The following is a 21767-nucleotide window of genomic DNA, read 5'->3' on the forward strand; positions in this document are numbered from 1 at the left end:
TGGTCTTCCTTTCTCAAGGCTGGATTGGCTGATGGAACATCCTGATATTACCTAGCCAGCCTATCATCAGCACAGCCACTTTTTGAGTTATGAGTCTCCTACAGGAACCAACAGCTGTATGTGCAAATCATGCATATAAATCAATTACTGGGGCCCTATGTACTTTAAATGCACCCATTAATTAAGCAATGTCAGACACAATGAACCGTGAAGTTCATTACATTTTTAGCATTCAAACCCGGGATTATTTGAAGAGTGCACGAGAGAGAGGGAGACGGGTTTACCTAATGATTAGCCCCATAGCTCAATGTCGGGCAGTCGCCAGCGGAAATTTCAGGAAAGCTGTTGCGAGAGGAGACAGAACAGCAGCGAGCTGTCTCAGCAATCTACAAAACACGAAAGGATTGATCAAAAGGAAAGCAAGGAACAACAACAGCAACGAACTGATCGGTGCTGGCGGTGCCTATACTTTTGAACTTTCAACTAAAACTCTCACACGCAACCAGCCATACAAGTTCTATGTGTTATTTTTATCTACTCACTTTGCATTTTCTATGCTCTATATGCAAAGTTCTGCTTAACGGAACATGCAACATGCAATCTTTGACTAGTGAGGTGTGTAATATATATTTACATCAAAGCTTAAACAAACATTAATTATCCAATGTGTCTTTTGAAAATAGTCTTAATCCTTTAAGTGAAGTGACAAAACTGAAACTATTAGGTTTTCTTTCAAAATCGATATGCAGGTGTTTTGTGTATGGATATTTTGTGTGTGTGTGTGTGTGTGTGTGTGTGTGTGCATGTGCATCCGTGACCTCTTGTGTTGCTTTGTGGCAGGCTGTAGTGTGGTTCAAGTTGCTGTAAGATGACAGGAGAGGTTGGGGGGGGGGGGGGGGGGGGGGATCGAGGGGGTGCAGAGAGACGAAGCTGGGCCCAGCTGCCTGGCATTAAGCAATGACCTCTGCATAATGAAAGATGGCGACAACATTTCCCACTCATTACAAGGTTCCACACTGTGACAAGATTTGCATATTCATATATTTTTCCCCTCCACCTCCCATTTCTTTTTATTTATTTTTTTTCACCGCAAATTATTTTTCCTGTGAGCAGGACATCTGCCTGCCTGACACTGCTCTGGAAGAGGAAAAATAAATAAATATGTGTGCAGAGAGGCACATGATCTATCCAGATGCCACAGAAATATGGCACGATGTTGACATCCCCGCACAACCCCGACCGTGTGTGTTTTCCACGGCTTAAGCACCAGGAAATCATGTTCGGGGTCAGTGGAGAAGAATACAGCTGGGCAGGAAAACCTGACAGAGGTCTGGAATGTAAATCTGTTTTGCATATTATTGTTCTACCACAGTGACACAAATGCCGCCGTAACACTGGTGTTGCAGGTAACGCATATTGGGGCCAACTAAAATTCATGTCATGTGTTTCTGAACTGATTAGAGCAGCTCTTTCATGTACCTGGCTTGGCCTATAATCATAAAGCGTAGGTGAGTTTTCTTTGTATACATTATTTAAATACAATATGTTATAATGAAGAGAGCCTTAAAATACATTTATTTACAGTCCAAAGTTGAAAATGTCAAAGTTTTCTTTTACATTTTTAAATAGTATGTAAAGAGAGAGGTTGAATGAAAAAGTTTTACTCGGATTTTTATATTTATGATGATATTTTTTCACTAAGTGTAGTACAGATACATTTAAGGTACACACATTTGAGCTGAATGGCTTCAGAGTTCTCTGATGGATATTTTTCTGTAGGTTTCCTCTGATCAAACAAAAGCATCAGAACACAAAGCTCTTCCACTCCACGAGACATAATTACATTTCAACATCAAACAAAATGTGCCATAAATGAAGTATGCAAAGACAGTAAATGTACAAAGTTCTTCATCAAAAGAAATGCATTAGTGGTTGCCTTAAATAAAAAAATAAAATAAAAAAACAATCAGAAAAGGTTTGAAAAAAAAGAAAGACAGAAAGCAGCAAAAGTGGGAATTTGAACCCCTTTTATTTAGTTGGTAACTTTAATTCAAATGAATCAGGCTGAGCTGCACCCGCCAACCGTGCCGGAAGAGTTGCCGATCTCAACGTGCAGCATAACGATCACCGCAGCACTTCTGAATACAAACTGTTTTATGTGAACACCTCAAGCTGAGGGCTACATAAATATAGAATTAGACAAAGTGTTATTTTTTTCTTTTTATGTTTTATTTTCCCCCTCTTTTCTCACTCTCCAGCAACGTCCCCAGGTTGGGTTGGCTCTAAGCAGATGCAGGCACTAACTTCAAAAAGTTGCAGCTCCCCTATGATAGCTCTGCAAAAAGGTTTTCTTTTAACTTAAATCAGCAAATGTGTGGAGCAGAGCCCTAGCGGCGTGCTTCTCTCACCCAGAAATAATTGCTCCCAGGGATCAATTTGAAATTTAAATTGTGGTGAAATGGTGTTTGTCATTAACAATCAAATATTTGAACCGTTGAAATACCTTTGCCCCCACTGTATCTGCACCCTCTGCCCCCCCTTGGAAAATATCGCAGAGGGCATTTTTTTTTTGATGATGATGAACTGAAAGGTTGGTGATATTCTCAGAAGAAACATCACACAGAAAGCAGGAGGGTAAAAAAAACAAAAAAAACATTCATCAAACAATATAGATTTATATTAACATATCAAAACGGATACATAGACCACAGCAATATTTATGCTTTTTAGCGATGTTGATTTTGCTTCTGAGAACAACATCATGTTGCACGTATACTGTAGCCTGCTATTAGAGAAAGACATACAGGGAAGGTAAAAAGGACAGGAGACTTGGGTAAAAAGGGTAAGAAAAATATAGATAGGGGAGAGAGGTGATAAAGTAGGACAAATGGAGAGAGAGAAGAGCTTCCTGTCATCTCTGAGAGGCAGCATCTCTGCTTAATGTTCATTAGGGGGCTGATTGAATTGGGGGGTGTAGCACTGTCACTGTTAATGGAGTGATCTCTAATTGGAGCGCATTAGCTCTATAGGTTCTGGCTAATGTCGAAGGCAGACAGAAGGACAAGATGCAACATGAGAGTCTAACACATCCTGCCAATGCTGAAAATACACCAAATTAAACAGAATGTCATTATCTGTTGAGCGTTTGCACACAGTGGAGATAAACAATCAATGAATTCCTTGTAGAATTATGCCAACATGTTGTGCTTACCTCAAATTTGTATCGCAGATGGACTGATATCTATAAATGTCATCTAATTTCTTTTACAGTTTTAGGCTGGGAAGGCTCTGAGGATCAGAAACAGAGGTGTGTGAGAGAGAGAGAGTGTGTGTGTGTGTGTGTGTGTGTGTGTGTGTGTGTGTGTGTGTGTGTGTGTGTGTGTCTCCATATGCACTCTGTGCACCACGCCCCCCCAAGCCATGACTGTGATGGTTTAAACATGGAGGTGAGGAGCAACTTCAACGTATTCAAGGCCAAAGTTAGGTGTGTTCCTGATAATGACGAGCACGAATGGCCGCTATTGCCATTCAACAAGACCCAGAACTTAATCTGTAATAGCTGCCCGTAAAAGAGAATCATCATCAATGAAAATGACAGGTTATTAAGATACGATTTTAGGGCGGCTATGGCTTTAGTATGATAGGTTAGCTATCTATAAAACCTTTAAAGCCTGGCCCTCAACGACATCAGTCCCGATTCCCATCTCCCCGCGCCCCGTGCCAGAGACACATGCTAATAAGCTCACAACCTTTAATTAAGCAATATGTGTAAGTAGGCAGCCATTATGGCCTGATTTGTGAGCCACTTCATTACACTGAGCACCGGCTAGCAGACACATATTCAATACAAATCAAGCTGGCCTGAATATTATCCCGCTTAATGTGAGGCCAATATTGATATTTTATCACTCGTGTTCTGATTAGTGACTTTTGTAATCTTCATTTTTCACTGTGTTGAGGCAGTGCTGAACACCGAACGACCTGCATTCATTAGAAGTGTTGCTGAACATTGTTTACTAGGTTACAAATAGTTCACATATGCTTTTCATGTTAACTTGCAGAGGGATGCAAAACAACATAATTTACAATACTGGTTTTGGTTCCTGTTGTTCTGATGAGCCACCCTTTAATCACGTACCCTTTCTGACAATATATCAAGCATTTTCTTTCTGTATAGCATCTACAAGGAGTTTTTAACTGGTTATGAAACAGTCTCAATTTAAAACTGATGCCTCTATATGACCTACATAAGCAAACAAGGCCATCAGCAAGAAGATTGGCTATTTCTATATAGTTATTGGCTATTTCTATATAGTTATTCGTAATGCCTATTCTTAAAATAGAAGAGACAGTGATAGAGCACAGGCGAGCCAGATCAAGATCTTTAAAGCTATAGTGCGTAGTTTCTGTCTCCCCCATGAGGAATGTTAAGTAATGACAACAAAACTGTCGGCGCGTCCACATGATACAAGCCTACCGTGATCGCACTAGTTACGCACTAAAGCTTTAAAGTGCTCATATTATGCTTTTTGGCTTTTCCCTTTCCTTTATTGTGTTATATCTTTTTTGTGCACATTATAGGTTTACAAAGTGAAAAAGCCCAAAATCCACCCCAAAGGGACTTACCATCTCCAACAGAAAACACTGTTCACAAACTGCTCCAAACAGCTCTATTGTAGTCCAGCCTTTACTTCGGTGACAAACGTGGGTCACTTTGTAACACACGTTATAATGCTCGCCTAGCTGCTAGCGTGGCACTCCCTCATACTCTGCTTCTGACTGGCTAGTAGTCCTTACCTAGGTGCGACTCCCAACAAAGATGGAACAGAAGTGAGATGTCTCACTCTGTAGCTAAAACAGAGAGCTCAACACACAGGGTGAAAATAGGAACTGCAGTAATGTGCAGTACAACAAAAATATGGTGTTTTTTGAAAATTAAACCACATAAACCTTTTCTGGTACAACCTCTAAATACAATTATGAACCTGAAGATGAGCATAATAGGAGCACTTTAAGACAGGGGGCGTTGACGCTCATGGAAACAATATCTCTTATATTATATTATATTTTTAGTACCCAGGAAGTTTTTTACATTCAATTCAATTCAATTCAATTCAATTCACATACATATCAATTTAAATTTATTACATAATTTAGTTTTTTTTCATACATAATACATTTCAGTATAAAACTACATGTGTACACACATGTAGTTTTGAAATACTGAAAGAAAGTAGTTCTTTTATACCACATTTTCCAGCTGATGGCAACAATAAAGCATCAGTGTTGAGCCACTTACAAGTGAGAAAAAGTCAGTTTATAATATTTGAATTCCACCACTATACAAAGGTATCATTCAGTCATTCAAGTATTCAAGAAATGTGATAACTACTGCAGTATTTTGCAGAGACTTCAAGTTAAACAGACTAAGATGACTTACATAAGCTTAGGGTCCAACTATGTCTTCCTTTGCTTTGATATTATTGGTTGAGGTCTTGCAGTGCAAAACTGGAGCCACACCCGCTTCCTCCTACTGGCTCAACGCGATGGGACCCTGAGGGAACAAAACACCTTATGAAACTGTGTAAATTCTGCTAAACAAACAGCAGGTAAGAGAGTCACGTGTGTGAGATGAGGTCTACTAAGGACTACTGAATGTTTACTTTTTTTCACACCTCTTTTGTCGGACAGGTGCGTAGGATATGATCAAAAGTAGCAGATCAAAAAGTTTAGAGAAAGTCCTGCACACTGACCATTACGTAAGCAATAATTTATTTAGAAAAAAAAAAAAAAAAAAATATATATATATATATATATATACATATATAATTTTTTTTTGTATAATTTAGCTGATGAAGGTCTATGACTGAAACATTGTATTTTTCTAAATAAATTATTGCTTGCATAATGGTCAGTGTGCAGGACTTTCTCTATACTTTGTGTACTCTCAAATGCAACACTCACGCCCAAATAGTTTCTTCCGTTTCCGTAGCTGCTGTGCAGCACTGGCACCTTCTTTGTCCGATCTCTGACCCAGGCCAGGCAGTATCCTGGTTGCATCGTCCACCCCTTCCATGTCACCAATCACCTTCAGAAAAACACAATGCGTGTAAGAGTCAAGCAAGGCAACATGAACGGAAACTTTACAATAAATGGACAGTACAACAACTGTTTTAGATGACCCCAGGGGCCATATGCATCAAGCATCTGAAAGTACAGGTTGAACTTGGATGACAGTGACTGAGATTGGCAGGAGAACTGCTATTTTCCTTGAGGCCTGCGAGTAGTGTTGTCATGCATAGTCTCTGTCCTGGTGCTTAGAGTGAACTTGGAGCAGAAGCAGAAATGGAGACTTTTTATGACACACTACCTCCAGTCCCAGAGGGGAAATAGCTCTCACAACTCTGGGTTGGCCTACTTGTGTACAGTGATATGAAATGCAACTTAAATCTTACTGATATAAGCCATAAAAAAATGATAACTTGTAAATCTGTCATATACATTTTTACCATACATGTATGAAGAAAATACCTTCAGTGAAATTGTGTTACATAAATAATGACCGGGAAATGTTATACAATGATGGGGTAAGTCAAAATTGCTTCTGCATTCTTTCCACACATCTTGAGCTCTATATTTCATAACAACATCAAGTAGACATGTCAAAAATAGTAGGCTGGCACTTTTCTAAAGTTGCAAATTACACAGATAGAGCAGCAATTGAGCAAACTTGAAAAATGTGCCACAGAGTGCTTTTTTATCTAAAAACTAGTATAAACTTGCCAGATAATTACATGCGGTGTACTTTGGAGAAGTCCTCCTGCTAAGCAGATATGGCTGCCAGGGAGGAATTAATCTCCTCATGCAACATACAGTACATAGCCAAGGACATCCCCCCCCCTCTCTCTTCTTCTCTGTCTTTCATAGCCACACACACACACTGAAAAAGACAGAGCACACACACACACACACACACACACACACACACACACACACACACACACACACACACACACACACAGCATACATAGCACACTCACTTCCTGTATAAATCATATTCATATTTCTAAGGGCTGCCGATGACCTCACAGCAAATGAAGCGTGGGTCCTCAGCTCCGCAGCGGCAATCAAACGTGCGGCAGAGTAATTACAAAAGAGGGGTAGGAGGGAGAATTGATGTGGTTTGTCAATTAATGTTGCTGCAAGGTGTTTTTTTCCAAAGGTTAACTTCTTCATATTCTGTGCATGCTAAATTAGGTCAATATTGGTCCGGCGAAGAGTTGTAGACGGACGGTGGGCTGAGTCATGCAAAGCCAAGACAAAGGCTCCTCGTTAATAAGAGATTTGATGTCATATCACAATGATGAGGTGTCCCTTATGGAAGCAATCCTCTGAGCTCTGCCTTCAATTTCTCATACTCTCTGATCATCAACTGTCATTATTATCATCGTATTTATCAGCTTTGTCACTGCTATTAGAAAAATCCACAAACTATAAGGGGATATCCTCTCCTAATTATACAAACCATGCATAATACAGCACACTCCTTCCTGCTGAGGTTAAGATGATTAAATGTGATACAGTTAAAACCTTACTATGTGAATAAACTGCATACCTTTTGTTTCTACAAATGGTTAAAAAATCCCACCCCCCCCAAAAAAAAAAAAAATAGAGGAAGAAAAAGAAAGCAGAGCTGAAATTGCCGAGAAAAGTGTTTTTATTTATGCAAGTCGCTGGAGATGCTCATCATCAGCGTTTTTTCCGAGCCATAAATAATTTGCGGAGAGAGGTAATATTCAAGCTGGCAGAGCCTTAGTTGTGCATCTTTAATGGAAGTTTTACAGAAGCTGAGCCAGTTCTTGCATATGCTGCTGCCTCCCATATGGAGGAAAGGAGACAAAAGGGGCACAGTTGGCTTGTCCTATCTTTTTATAAGTCCAACGACACTTAAATGCTAGCCCCGGAGAAAAAACGACACAGAGGGACATAAACCCACTGTGGTTTTAGGAGGGAAGATAATGACTTTGCCTGCATTAATTTCTTCATCAGCCATCTTGTTTCCTCAGACAGAGTGGTTATGAGGCCTTCTCTGAAGGTCCTAGGTTATATAGATGCATTTCCCTGCATAATTTCGGCCCTAACAGTTGTTGTCAGCAGTGCATTTCGGGTTGGCAGCTGGGGAACATCTGTTTATAGGTAATGAGTGTTTGAAAAGCTACACCTCACTTTACCTTTAATGTCTTTTATTGGAGCACACGGATGGGAACGTAGCTTTAACTTTTTTTGTATTGTTGTGATTCAGCGAGAAGATATCTTCAACATGGTCAATATTACAAACACCTGCCTTAGGCAACACGCTAAATGAGAGCATATGATGGATCATTAATATTAACTTTCTTTAAACAGAATTCAATATACAAGTCAATGAAGACTTAATTATCGTTATATTTTTTACTACACATCCACAACTCAGAATTGACTCCTTCCACTACATTCTTACTTCTTGCTAACGATGCAACAAAAACTGAAGAAACTTTAAGTCAACACTGCTGGTTCAATAATGGCTGAATAAACAGCAGAAATATTAGTTTTGCATGACTCTTGCTCGGTTTCAAACAGGACACACCTCGCTGTTCTTTTCCGTTCAAACAGAGTCTAACAGTGTCTATAGCTCAGGGCACTTCTTCCAGGACTTGCTTTTTAAGGTGTTCGTTTAGAAACATTTTGGATGTAAATTTGTGGGTATTATGCAAAGCAGCTGGTCCCTGGAGCTGTGGTCATGTTAGTCTAAGGGAGGAGCAAGTCCTTTGGGGCATTGGTGTCCAGGACACTGCCTGAGAACACAGAGCTCTCTAAAGAAAATGAGCCATCCGTCAATATTTCCACAGCAAATGGAAACAGACTTCTTAAGTAGGATTATTCTTTTAACTAACTGGGACAGAGATGGAGTCACGTTATGACACAGTCAAATGACATTTTTTTGTCACTGTCGTCTCCTATTTCAAGTGTCATTTACACTGAATATTAAGATTTCAAAACAGAATATGAAAAAACCACACATATATTGTAGATACTACTACTAATAATGATATAGAAAAAAATATATATCTTGTGCGTCTATGTTCTAAATTTAAATGTTAAAACAAAAGTAATAATGCGTTGACATGTTGCAATAAAGCCTGTGTGGAAATGTCAAATATACCTCAGCATATTTGGCTTAAAGTAAAACAAATTACATTGTTGTTTTTTTATTGCTCAAACAGGAGTCATGCTACATAATACTTAGTCTAGTAACACAGCAGTGAAACCACATCACCATAAAACATGCTATTATTTGGATAAGTGAATAAAGTAATAAGCCTATACAGGAAACCCCATAAAATTGCTTTAAAATGTCATAAATCTAAGAACAGAGGGGGACTTCTCTACATTACTGTGGTCACTGCATCTCATAGTAGAGCCTTTTTCTATTTGATTCTATATTTTTTGTATCTATTTAATTTTTGTCGAAGTGCCTGCACGGCTGTTATTTCTCTCTGAGGAGCTGTCACCTTACATCTGAAGGCCAGTTTGTACACAGCACCATGTCGCAGTGTGTGTATCGCTGCCAGAATTATATAAAGCACTAATAAAATCAGCTCAAGTGTTCTTCCCAGTGCTGGGGATGCCCTTTGGTGATTCCTGGATCTTGCTCTATACATAAAACCAGTCTATATATTCAGGGGAGGATTAGTTTTGAATATGTAAAGAGGGGGTCCGCGCTGCGAGGCAAAGAGGAATGGCATAGTGCTCTCTCGGCGATGCTGAGCATCGGTGTTATCGCTCCTCACTACCAGCGGGTGAAAGAGGATGCCATCGGCATCTCTTGCTACTGGAGGTCCCTGCCTGTTAAGTTGCGAGGAACAGAAAGCAACACCCAAGGGACACAGTGTGTGTGTGTGAGAAAAGAGAAAAGCAACAGAAATATATAGTATATGTATGTGTTTCCCAAGGATAATAACACCTATCTTTCACTTAAGGTGGCCTCTATGAAACTCCCTTCTCTGTTTAAAGAATGGAGAGACAGCATAGCAGAAATGGCAAGAATGTATTCTTTTATTCACTAATGTTTAGTGTGTCGGGGGGTTATGGGTGTAGTAAATTTGTGTCGGCATCTGCATTTGTGTGTTTATGTTTTTTTTTTTGTGTATACCATTATATAAAAAAATATTCCCCACAGATTTGTGTGTGTTTGTCTGTGTCAATGAGTGTGTACGTATATGTGCTGTTTGGCTATGAACAATCCACCCAGATGTCTCATCTGCTATGCACAGGTCTAGAGGCTACATGCACATACACACCCAGACACCAGTAATAAATATACCATGCTGTGTGTTTACTCACATAAGCTCACCATCACTCAAATTATGACGGAGAACCATTAGAACGCAAAAGAGCCTCAGAGCTAATTGTTAGCGCATATAACCCCCCCCTTCCTCACTCCTCTGACATTCAAACTTCAAAATATTAACTTTGTCGGGATGATCCAGGTTGCTCTTGGGCTACTGACAGAATGATTGAGGAAAGGAAGGAGTGACTTCGGAGCAGGAGTCACAAAGCACTACTTTTAATTAGGCAACAATCTGCTTCTGACCTGCCTGTCTTGCAGGGGCTTGAAGGACGAGGAACTAAATATAAGTTGCAATAATTACAATGCACGGCACAGTGAGGCAGCATTGTGTGCTTTTTTTGTTTCTTTTTTTCTCGCTGTCAAACATTACATTTCATTATAAGTCATAACACAGTGTTAAAGAGGATGAGGCACTGGCATTTCTTATTATACCATAGAGATTGTAAATGGTTGTTACAAGCAGAGGAGACAGAGAAGAAAGTGAGTTGTGTTGACTTAGTTGTAGTAAGTAAGAGTTACATTCACATAAGTCTTGATTTGTTTCTCAGGGCAAACCCTGTAATTTTCTATTTGAAAAGAAGAACTAATTTAAATTTCTGGTTTTACCTGAGGTAAAAAAAAAAAATCTGTCACGGTTATTCACCCTTTCAGGCCACAGAGCTGTACTGTTGTCTTTTTATTGTTCTGAAAGCAGAATAAGGAACTAGTTTCTGCATCCATTTCTGTCCTCTCCCCTTCTTACTCTCTTCTGAGAGAAATAAGAGTGTTATGTGAACCTCCAATTTATCTATTCCCCCTTTTTCTCTCTTCATTTTTTCTTAATCTTAGGATGCAAACATTAGTAAGAGGACAGTAGAAAGCCATATTATCTGAAGATTAAGATAATTGTCTATTCAGATGGAAATTAAAGTTTTTGTTTTTTTATTAAAACAGCAGATTTAGAGGATTGAACTGCCTCAGCATAGGTATGTGCTCTCTGTGTGTTTATGGTCAGATCATTCATTACAGTGTATTCTAAAAGTACCCTTTTTAAACTCCAGAAAACCATTGCATTCAATCCCACTGGCAATATAAGGTAGAAGTGACGCTGAATATTGTCAAACGAAGCGTGTGTTTCACACATGTCCTGCAGTAAGACAGGAAAAACTTCAAGTTCAAGTATATTGTGAAAATGTTTTTGTGGACACATTATTGATATCCCACCTCAATGATAGCCCCATCAGGTTGTCGGAGGAAGTGCCTATATCTTTGTTTCTGTCCACTCAGGTACAGGGTGTGGACTGCAACATGGGTGCTGGTCTCACCCACTGGTAAGGGTGCCCCCTCCCTTGGGGGGTCACTAGGGGCTGCAGGGTTTGCCGAGGACTCTTCCATCGTCCAGATATAGTCGTAAACTGCAACCTAGTCAAGCAGAAACATAAAGGGAGAGATGATGGTATATTGTGAGCAGGGACTGTAAAGTCTTCCTTGTTGGTGTGTTCAAAAGCTTGTGAAAAGCTCTGTTGACCAAGGTTTCAAGGTGGGCTGCTAAATAGCATCACTGGAAATTCAAACCCAAAAAGAAGAATAAAAAGAGAGATTACTGTTAAAAAAAAACAAGGGGGGTGTTTTCAAAAAGGTCCTTGCTCTCAAAGACAAAGAGGTTTCCATCAAACCTGGGACACATTTAAAGCTATAGTGCATAGCTTCTGTCATCAAACTCAGATCGGACAGATAGTCTAACTAGCTGTCTGGATTTACCCTGCAGAGATCTGAGGAGCAGTTAACCATAGTCCTCATAAATCCAAAGGAGTTTAAAATGCCAACACAACGAAATAGCAAGGTAACGGACATACGGCTGAAATGAAAGACATCCGGCAGAATTTCCGGCGGCACCTGAACAATTCCGTAAGTGGAACATCGTGGATATAGACTACTGTCCACATGCGGAAGTCGCCGGACGGCACCATTTTGTACACATAGCCGAGAAATACAGAGAGAGTTTTGTGGAGCTCATTTGGCAATGGCTTGAATCTAACAGATGTTCATTATCATAAAAAAGTTGTGCACTATAGGTTAAATGTAAAAAATACTCTTCAGCTTTCGCTACAGTGTATGTTGAGTGTGCGTGACAATATACAGTAGGCACATGCGGGAAACATCCTACACAAAAATAGCTATAACTTTATTTCTTTGAGACAACCTAATATCAGAAACCCAATTTTTATTATTTTATTAAAATCAGCTTGCACCCTACCTTGTAAACTGCTGAGATGCTCATTTAATTACATACCACTGCAGCCACCAGATAAGCACCACTGTTGTACAGTACATCAGCACGCTAAAACCTAGTAGTGCGTGACTCCTATGGGGCCTGATCTGTAGCAGGTAAAGAGACAGGTTGTGTTTGTGATCATGCATACATATGTGTAATCCTGGTGGCACGCTTGTTTGTGACTCTCTGTGTGTGTGTGTATGTGTGTATGTGTGTGTGTGTATGTGTATGTGTATGTGTATGTATTGGGGGCTTACACACCTGTAATGTGCTGCCCTTCTGTATTAGGGTGAGACACGGGGAGCAAGCGGAGCGTGTAACATGTTATATAGGTCATGTAACTCGAAGTCATCCATGTGTGAAGATCATGGAAGCTCTCCCTCTCTGATAGTGTATGCTGGTGAAGGCCTGAATGCGTGCTGATCACATGCGTTACGGTAGATCCTATACATCATATTAACTAAAAGGCAACTTAGCATATCCCTATGCAACACACTAAATAAAATGAAAATATGACTCTTTATAACTGTTTAGTCCGACATGAATCCAAAATTCAGGAAAGTATAGGCCCCATTCTCCTGTTCAAGGATGCCATAATTAGTCCAAAGGCCTCACATACCTACACAATCATAATGCTATGTATCTATAATCTCAATTTAAACTTCAATTTTTACCCTCATTTTAACCCTCAATGATGAAAGTACACACACGTGGAAGCACCTGTGACAACTCGTGAAACCGTGCACCGTGTGGTTCGATGGAGTGAGTGCATGGTTTAATGCCTATGTGAGTATCTGAGAGACTTTTTAAGTGTGTGGATGTGTGTGTTTGTATGTGTACATGCATGTACTGCAGGGATCCATCTAGGCCATAATGCAAACTTTAACTCTCTCACCACAGACCAGTGAAAACCTCATGCATACACACACACACACACACACATAAGCCACACAGACACACACAGTGTGGAGTTGGAGTAATAAAGAGGAGGAAATTTTCCGAGTAGTTTCTAAAACTCAAGGTGACCGCCTAATTGGTTGGGCAATTATGATTTGTCTAAAAATACAGAAAAAGGAAAAAGGCAAACTTCAGCGGGCCATGAGAGGCAGGGTCAAGCTGAAGGAGAGGTTTAATTTGGTGGTGTATCGCTGTCACCCCTACACTTATAAACGGTTAGCCAAACACAACTCTAGGCACTTCACCGAGAAAACAGTGGAAGCCATTACCACACTTGTAATTAGAGACATTGCATAAACTGCAAACCAGACAGCCTCATAAGTAGAAAGGACTTCATTGTCAAAATGTCACTCACGAGTGCAGAGAGAAAGAAGACATTTAAGAAGATGTGTGTGTGTGTGTGTGTGTGTGTGTGTGTGTGTGTGTGTGTGTGTGTGTGTGTGTGTCTGTATGTCAGGGGGAGGTGGGTATGCGGGGATGCATCTCTTCAATGCTAATTAAGAAGCTCATTAGTGAAATCGCCTCAACTGTGCCTTGCCTCTAGCTTGGCCTCGGCCCACACTGGGGGAAACTGATTACCTACATTCCTTAAGTAATCAGCACCTCTGCTAGGCAGCAATCAGTCTGTTTGGATAGTGTGTGTATGTTGTTTTGCTGCTTTTTCATGTTTTTCATTTTGAGGAAACACAAGTTGGAGTGTGCAGAACATCCTAGATCTCTTCCTCTGTGGTGGTTTTCAGCTTCTCTGTGATACAGTTAAGAAATCCCAAACATTTAAAGTCATGAATGTGGACAGAACTGAGTAAGAAAACATTGTTTCCCACTGTGCTGGTCACAGGAAGTGCGCCTATGATCCGGTTAAGGCCCCAGACCAGGATTTCATGAACCAAGCTGTACAGTGGTGATAGAAACACCATGGATTCAGCCTCTTTACTCTCAGTCACTTTGGTTAAACACACCTGCTTAAATCCCCCTGTGTGGTGTGCATGTGTATGTATTTTGGCTTGCATGAAAATAGATGTTTTTGATGTTAGCCATGCCACCGTGCTACGCTAATTAGCACGTGAAATCCAGTTGACAAGACTAGACAAAAGCTTGAAAAGGTGTTTGTGTGTTCGGTTTGGGTGATGCCATTTCATGCAATGCACCATGGCTCTCAGGATGCATCATTGCTGAGACAAAAAAAGGAAAGAGCATTAGAGGGCCTGTCTGCTCTACACTACTCTGTTCTGGTCTGTTGTGCTGTGTTATGGTGCTAGCCTGGCTTCTAGCCCTAGCTTGAGTGCTCTCTCCACTCCACCATTGTTCCATTTGATAGCACTAAGTGACTGATTTAGGTTCAATGCCTGCATGGAGCAGACAGGCCAGCTGTGGGTTAAGCAGATAGCATTCAAGTGAGCTAACCCAATTCAAACCCAATCAAGCCGAGATTTATTGTTGGGGTCTGTATTTAGAAATCTGATAGAGTCTGCATCAGTCCCTTGACTTGCATCAGGAGAGACGGGCTGTATTTCTTTTAGTGGAGGACTATAAACGGCAAACCATGTTTTCCAGCAGGGACATACATTTCAGGATTTGTAGACATTACAGTAAATGCACATAGAGAATGGGGAGGGAGGGACCGGGGCACAGGAAGTGGGGATGGCACAGCTGCAGACATGGCTCCATGGTTCACAAATATAGTCTGTCTGTCTTTCTGGGAGAAGATACAATTTCACACCAATCAAATCATACCATACCTCATATGAATGCAGGATAAAAGCAATCAGTACTTAAATACAGGCGCCTGTGGAAAGCTTTTCTTTTTAAAAATGCACTGTGACTTGTTATAAAATTCGACTGACCTGCCAATCGTGTTTATTCAAGTGTTTTTCAAATATAAAGTCTGTCAAGAGATGGATTTGGAATTCCTTTGCGGTTATGTTAGTTTGAGGCCAAGAAATAGGCATCACTGCCTAAGAGATAAAAAGGATAAATGCACTGCATTCTAAAGAGGATTTTCTTTTGTGATATATATATATATATAAACTGACCCATATTCATACCTAAATTAGGATTTAAACTTGCAACTAACAGCTAAAAAGAGGGCAGACAATTTCTGGGAATTAAATATTAATTTTCCCCTGGGTGACAGACTGGTCTAGTAATAGCTATGTCTGGGGTAGGTATAGTGTATTTTACATACTTGTCCTTGACTGTCACAAATATCAATGTCTGACATTTTTCCTCAAATTTGTGACATGTTGGACATAAACACAGTGTCTAAAGTAGACCATTATTGAAAAAAAGGACATTTCCGCTGTCCAGCATGTCCCTGCTGACAACCAAAACAGTTCCCAAACTTGACCCCATGACCCCACGGAGAAAACTTTCCTATTCTCAACTGATAATCAAAACACAGTGTCAAAATGGGAACCAATCACATGCCTAGAGAGCAAATTCAGAGCCACCTTGTCAACTAATGCGTGCCTTTAGCCACCATTTTCAAAACACTACCAGAAGGGGGGATGTATTGTTGATTAATACACACAAACTAACAAGGCCCCAGAGTGAGTTATCCATAGGCATTACATATTAAGTTTTTATTATGAGTGTGAGTATACACGTGTGCTTGAATGCATTTGTGTATGATATCTGAGTGTGTGTGTGTGTGTGTGTGTGTGTGTGTGTGTGTGTGTGTGTGTGTGTGTGTGACTGAACTGAAGGGACGAGAGAAGGAGAAGTCTCCATGGCCAGGCAGACTGAGCCGAGCTGGCGACTGTCCAGGACAGGAGCCTAAGGCGTGGGCACGAACAGGCCTGTCAGTCCCCCTGATTCTTTAATGATTGATCCAAACTAGATAGCCATCATTACCATTTGTGCACTCTCTCTTCCCCAGGTCTCCCTTCCTCTGTCTAATTTTACCTTCCATTTGCATGTTCCCATGGACTAATTAAATATTTCCACTCTCTCTCTTTCTCTCTCTCTCTGTCTTTCTTTCCCTCTCCGTGTCCATTGGTATGAAAAATAATGCAGCACATTTTTGGCACATTATTATGTATGAAATGTGAGGGCATAATGTATTCAAGTTGGTTGAAGTTCTCTAGACCCTGTCTATAATGAGCACAACAGAAGCAGACTTGGATCGCAGCCTGTGTGAATGCCATACATCCCTTTTCTCCCCTCTCCGTCTTTCTCGCTATCTCCCCTCTTAAAGACAAAATCTGCTGACCTTCCCTCTGTCTAGCATCCATACACTTTCTTTAGTTTCATACCTTTCACTCACTTCATACACGGGAGGGCTGGAGTTTTCTCCTGCCACTGCCATGATCAGTTTGGTTTGTAGTTCTGTCCCACTTGGCTTTAATTTACAGTGGGAAAATAATTAGAATCTCACTTTTGCGAAGAGTGGAGTGAAAATGTAAACAATGCTTCCCTGCGGGCGGGTGCTTCATCACTTTGACAGGTGCATTTGAATTTGCCTGGGTGGCGGACAGGCTTGGTTATTTATGTGTCAGTCGCACATGGAAGCCCTGGCTGTGGCTAGGACTATGGTTGGGACTGATACTATAGGTAAGAGATTGGAGCTCTGTTGAGTGGGGGATAAAGGTTTAGATTTGGGAGAAAACTGAGGATGGTTCTGGTTCTGGAACTGGTACTTGGAATGGGGCTGGTTCTGGCACTTAGTATGGGGAACAGAGCTGGATGTGGAGCTTGTGTTGTGGCTGAGGACAGATTTACAGTTGGGGAGAGGGCTGAGGATGGGAAGAGTACTGATACTGTAAGGAGGCTAGATTTAGAACAAGGGGGTGAAGTAAGGCTGCGTTTGGGCATGGGGATGTGGATGGTGCTTGAGTTTGTGCTATTTTTGGAAATAAATTAAGGAAAAACTGTGTATGGACTTGACTTTATGGGCTGGTACCAACATGATATAATAACTCTGGATCTTAAGTAGAGTTTCCTATGTAAAAATAGTATTTTTGAGCACACAGATCCTTTAAAATGTTTCATAAGGTGCCAAGTCACCTGGTTATTAACCAATCTTTTTACATGTTTATGTTGTTGCCATAAATTAACCAAATCTGAGTCACAAAAGTGACATTTGGACTATTTGAGGTACGTATTTGAGCAGTTCCGGTTGTTGTTTGTGGAATATCCCATCGGACCACAGCAGCATATTAAGAAAGGCGGGGCTACTCACACAAACCTGTACAGCAGGAGACAGGTAGTCAACTCGATACACTGCTTAGGAATGGTGGATTATTTAACCAAATATGCTAATGATTAGATTATAAATGGCTTATTTACTAATAACAATTTACAACTAACCACTGTATGGAAGCGACTGTATCTTAAACCGGACCATTGATTTCAATAGGAATAGGAAAAATACAATTTTCCATCCCTTGTATTTATATTATCACTGTAACATTGTTAGGCGTTACCATTTGATGCAGATTTGTCCGTACATTTCAAGACAAAAGGCAGTCGTAACGATCGTAACATGAAAATGCAGCGGGCACACTAGCACAGATAGAGCATCAATGATTATTGCCAAGTGAGAAAAGAGGTAGACATGGTTGCTTCTTTTGTCCACAGATTCTCATCCACACGCATGTGCACACACACACACACACACACACACACACACACACACACACACACACACACACACACACACTTATCTACATGCTAACACACACACACACACAAACACACACACATACATCCATGCTCACAAACAGACAAAGCCTCACACAGTGCGAGGCAACGCATGCGTGCATCTCCAGTGCCTGCGGGCGCTTGGGGCCAGGCGGCAGGGAATGGGGGGAGGGAGGGAGGGATGGGAGGGTTGTAGGGAGATGGAGAGGAGGGGGAGAGGAGTGTGTACTGTGCAGAGGCTCTCTAAGCTATAGAGGGTCAATCCCTCCACTTCACTCCAAACCTCACCCCCACCAACACCACCACCCTGTCTGTCAGAGCTGGCCCAGGCTCAAGGCCTGTTTCCTGAGCGCTGGGTTCATACCACAGACACAAAAGTGCCAACACAGGCTCATGGACACACACACACACACACACACACACACACACACACACACACACACACACACACACACACACACACACACACATAGACACACACACACACACACACACACACACACACACCAATTTAAAAATAACAGGCATGTATAGTACAGATGCACAAGCTCTGTAAGTCAAGGGTCACATTGCACAAATGCACATGCTCCTTAATAGAGATATTAATGCACATATACTCACAGATACATAAGCACCCACTGGCTTCATGCAACACACACAAGGTCAAGACAGGCTACAGCACATTGCACATGGCTTGGAACAGACTGAACCACACAGCATAAAAGACCACCGACATACATGCATGGATAAGCCAAGCAACGTCAGCCATTAGAATGGAAATAGATATGCTATTATTGTAAATATGTGGACGGTCGGCGGATATAATTGGAGCAGCTTGAAAATGGCATGGATGCACACTGTCTGCGTTGGGCCTGATTTGGCTGAAGCAAAGGTCTGTGTCTGGTTAAACGCACCACTGGACAAGACAGGCCACCCATTCATATTTGCATGCAGGGACACACGAATATGCATACACGCGTACACGCACAGAGTGTCAAAAAGGCTAGTATGCTACAGTAGCTTTCATCCACCCTCCTCTCATTACTGAGCCTATAAAGCAAAGATCACTGGCTATAAATATTTCAACTTGAGTAATCATGGTTAAAGTGCAATGACACCATCCATCCAAAAGCAGCACAAACCAAATTGGACTTTGAGAAAAGATAAACAAGCAACAATGACTATATTTACAGTCAGAATAAACTGAATTTTAAAAGAGATTATCCAGTGAGATATTATCTCTGAGTGCCTGAGATAATCCAGAAAATAAGATATGCATAATTCACTGTTACTAATCTCCTTTGCAGAAAATAAAGCCTACTCCCAGCCTACAGTAAACAAATCAGATAGTAGCCCATCTTTTCCTTCCACACCATGTCTGACTCACCCTGGGCCCTAAGGAGATCACTTTTCCAGGTTTGTTCTGGTGCTCATTAAAGTTTACCTTTATTTAACAGAGGAAAATATGTGTGCTCAGGGATAATATACAAGGGTGATTAAACCATTTAACATAAAATGAATGACTCCACCTGCAAATATATAAATTCAAACCTGCAACACTGCCCAGTGGCAACTGGCCAATAGAGGGCACTAGGGTGCTGCCCCACCACAAATTACTTTAAAGTATATATTCTTCTTAAATGAGCAAGGTAAATATTATTTAGTTATTGAGTAAAATGTATAATCTGCAATAAAATGTATGTCTGTCTATGTTACTGATAGGTCACGTATTTCCGGCCAGGGGCACAAGAATCCTAGCATATTGTTTCTTATTATAACATGCGCCGTTCACCCCTCTTTTATACAAGAGATCGGAGCTTGTTGGGGCGCATGGACCCTGCAGCCCTCCAACAGCAGTTAGGGGCCAGGAATGCCTGCACACGGCGCTCACCTCTGACGTCACAAGCAAACATGGAGGCAGCTGAGCCGAAATGGCACTGCTAACATTAACAATGCTAACAATGACAACAGTGCTGACAAAACAGCATCAACCTGGGGGGCATGGAGAAATGGGCGTTACGTTACGTAAACCACCATATGAGCGAAGTGCAGAGCAGCAGTGAGTAGCTGCACGCGGTCCCAAACAAAGAAAAGAGAAGTTTGGACCGCAACACACACTGTGACTTAGAAAGGCGAAATGTATGTAATAAAAGTACATTTTAAGCCACAAGGTGGGCAAAGTGTTAGGGCTTTGAGCCAGTTCACTTAGCTATTTGATGGCACTGGGTATTTCAAATGTAATACTATGTATTTATTTGTTTATTAAATGTAGTTATTTTCTATAAGGTCTAACTGTGTTTTTCTATTGTCTCAGGGTTTAGTGTCGGATTTCTTTTGCACTTTTCACTTACTTTGGTCTTTCACCATAACAAATTGTAGAATAAAAGATAATTATTATAAATATTTTTCACTAATTGAAGTACCTTAAATTACCTTAACCAAGCATGTTTCATTTTAACAAATGTGTATTCAGCTTAGCAAATACAAATAAACAAACTTGTGTGATGCCCTATAAAGACATATACATATACATGTTTGCTTGACTTTTGGTATAGCCTTCCTGGAGAAAAAATGCACCAGACGCCACTGCACACATAAGCCAGATGCAGGCATCGCAAAGTGACACATTTGTGTAATTTAAAATATTAGCAAGATGGCATGTGCATCCACACAACTTATAGCAGATACCTCTAATGAAATTATTTGCAAAAAATTCAATAGTATCCTGCAGCCAGAGACCAATCACACAAACCATACGTCCATAAGTCCTACTATTTCGTTTTTTTTATACCTTACACCAAACTAATTCAGTGTTTGTAGACATGGCCCCTTCTGGTAATCCTTGAAAACATATTTTCCGCTTTAGGTGTATAGCACACGTATTTTAAGACGTTTGCTCAATTCTCAAAATGTTCAGGAGCCCAGGCTTCGTATTAAGATGCTGCAGACAGATGTCAAAGTTGAGTATTGCCTTTGATATCCAAAATGTGACTTTGGAGTAGCTTCAACCTAATCAGGCCTAGGAGGCTGGAGGTGATAAGTATCCAAGCCAGTAACCCAAAATGAGAGCTGGGGAATCAGTGGTAAGAGACACACGCACACGCACACACGCAGATGCACACACGCACACGCACTGTCTCTTTAAGGTTATAAGTGAAAGCCTTATGGAAAAAAAAAAAAAAAAACTCCAAATGTCTATCTCTCCTCAGGATGTCATGTGGGGCTGTTAAGACGCGACACCTGTCACAATCACCAGACCTTCCTCATCCCCTCCGGGCCGCAGGAAGCGGCCAAGGTCAGACTCTTTAAAGGAGAGGAAGGGAGAAAGGGGGAAAGAAGTGACTAACGACGGACAGTCACAAGGAATCAGATCTGTCAAGTTCAAGCTGTAAAACCGCTGTGGAGTCCGAGGCTGTATGTGCATCTTTGCATGTGTGTTTGAGTGAGCATTACATATTGCCCCTGTGTGCACTCAAAGTATGTCTGCATATGTCGTAGATGCCTTGTAACATTTCTTCAGCTGAC

The 21767-nt window shown here is 40.9% G+C and overlaps 1 protein-coding gene across 1 annotated transcript in view; it reads right to left on the reverse strand.

The window, feature by feature from the left end:
- Positions 1-5472: 5472 nt before the first annotated feature.
- ofcc1 (orofacial cleft 1 candidate 1) overlaps positions 5473-21767 on the reverse strand; it is a 93614-nt gene continuing 77319 nt past the window's right edge. The window contains exons 21-23 of the mRNA XM_028569969.1: positions 11594-11791; positions 5965-6088; positions 5473-5554 (exon numbers count right to left, since the gene is read on the reverse strand). Of these exons, the coding sequence (XP_028425770.1) occupies positions 5481-5554; positions 5965-6088; positions 11594-11791 (396 nt within the window). The 3' untranslated portion in view covers positions 5473-5480. The remainder of the gene's footprint in view (positions 5555-5964; positions 6089-11593; positions 11792-21767) is intronic.

The sequence above is a fragment of the Perca flavescens genome, chromosome 22 (assembly GCF_004354835.1).
Source record: "Perca flavescens isolate YP-PL-M2 chromosome 22, PFLA_1.0, whole genome shotgun sequence".
Lineage (NCBI taxonomy): Eukaryota > Metazoa > Chordata > Actinopteri > Perciformes > Percidae > Perca > Perca flavescens.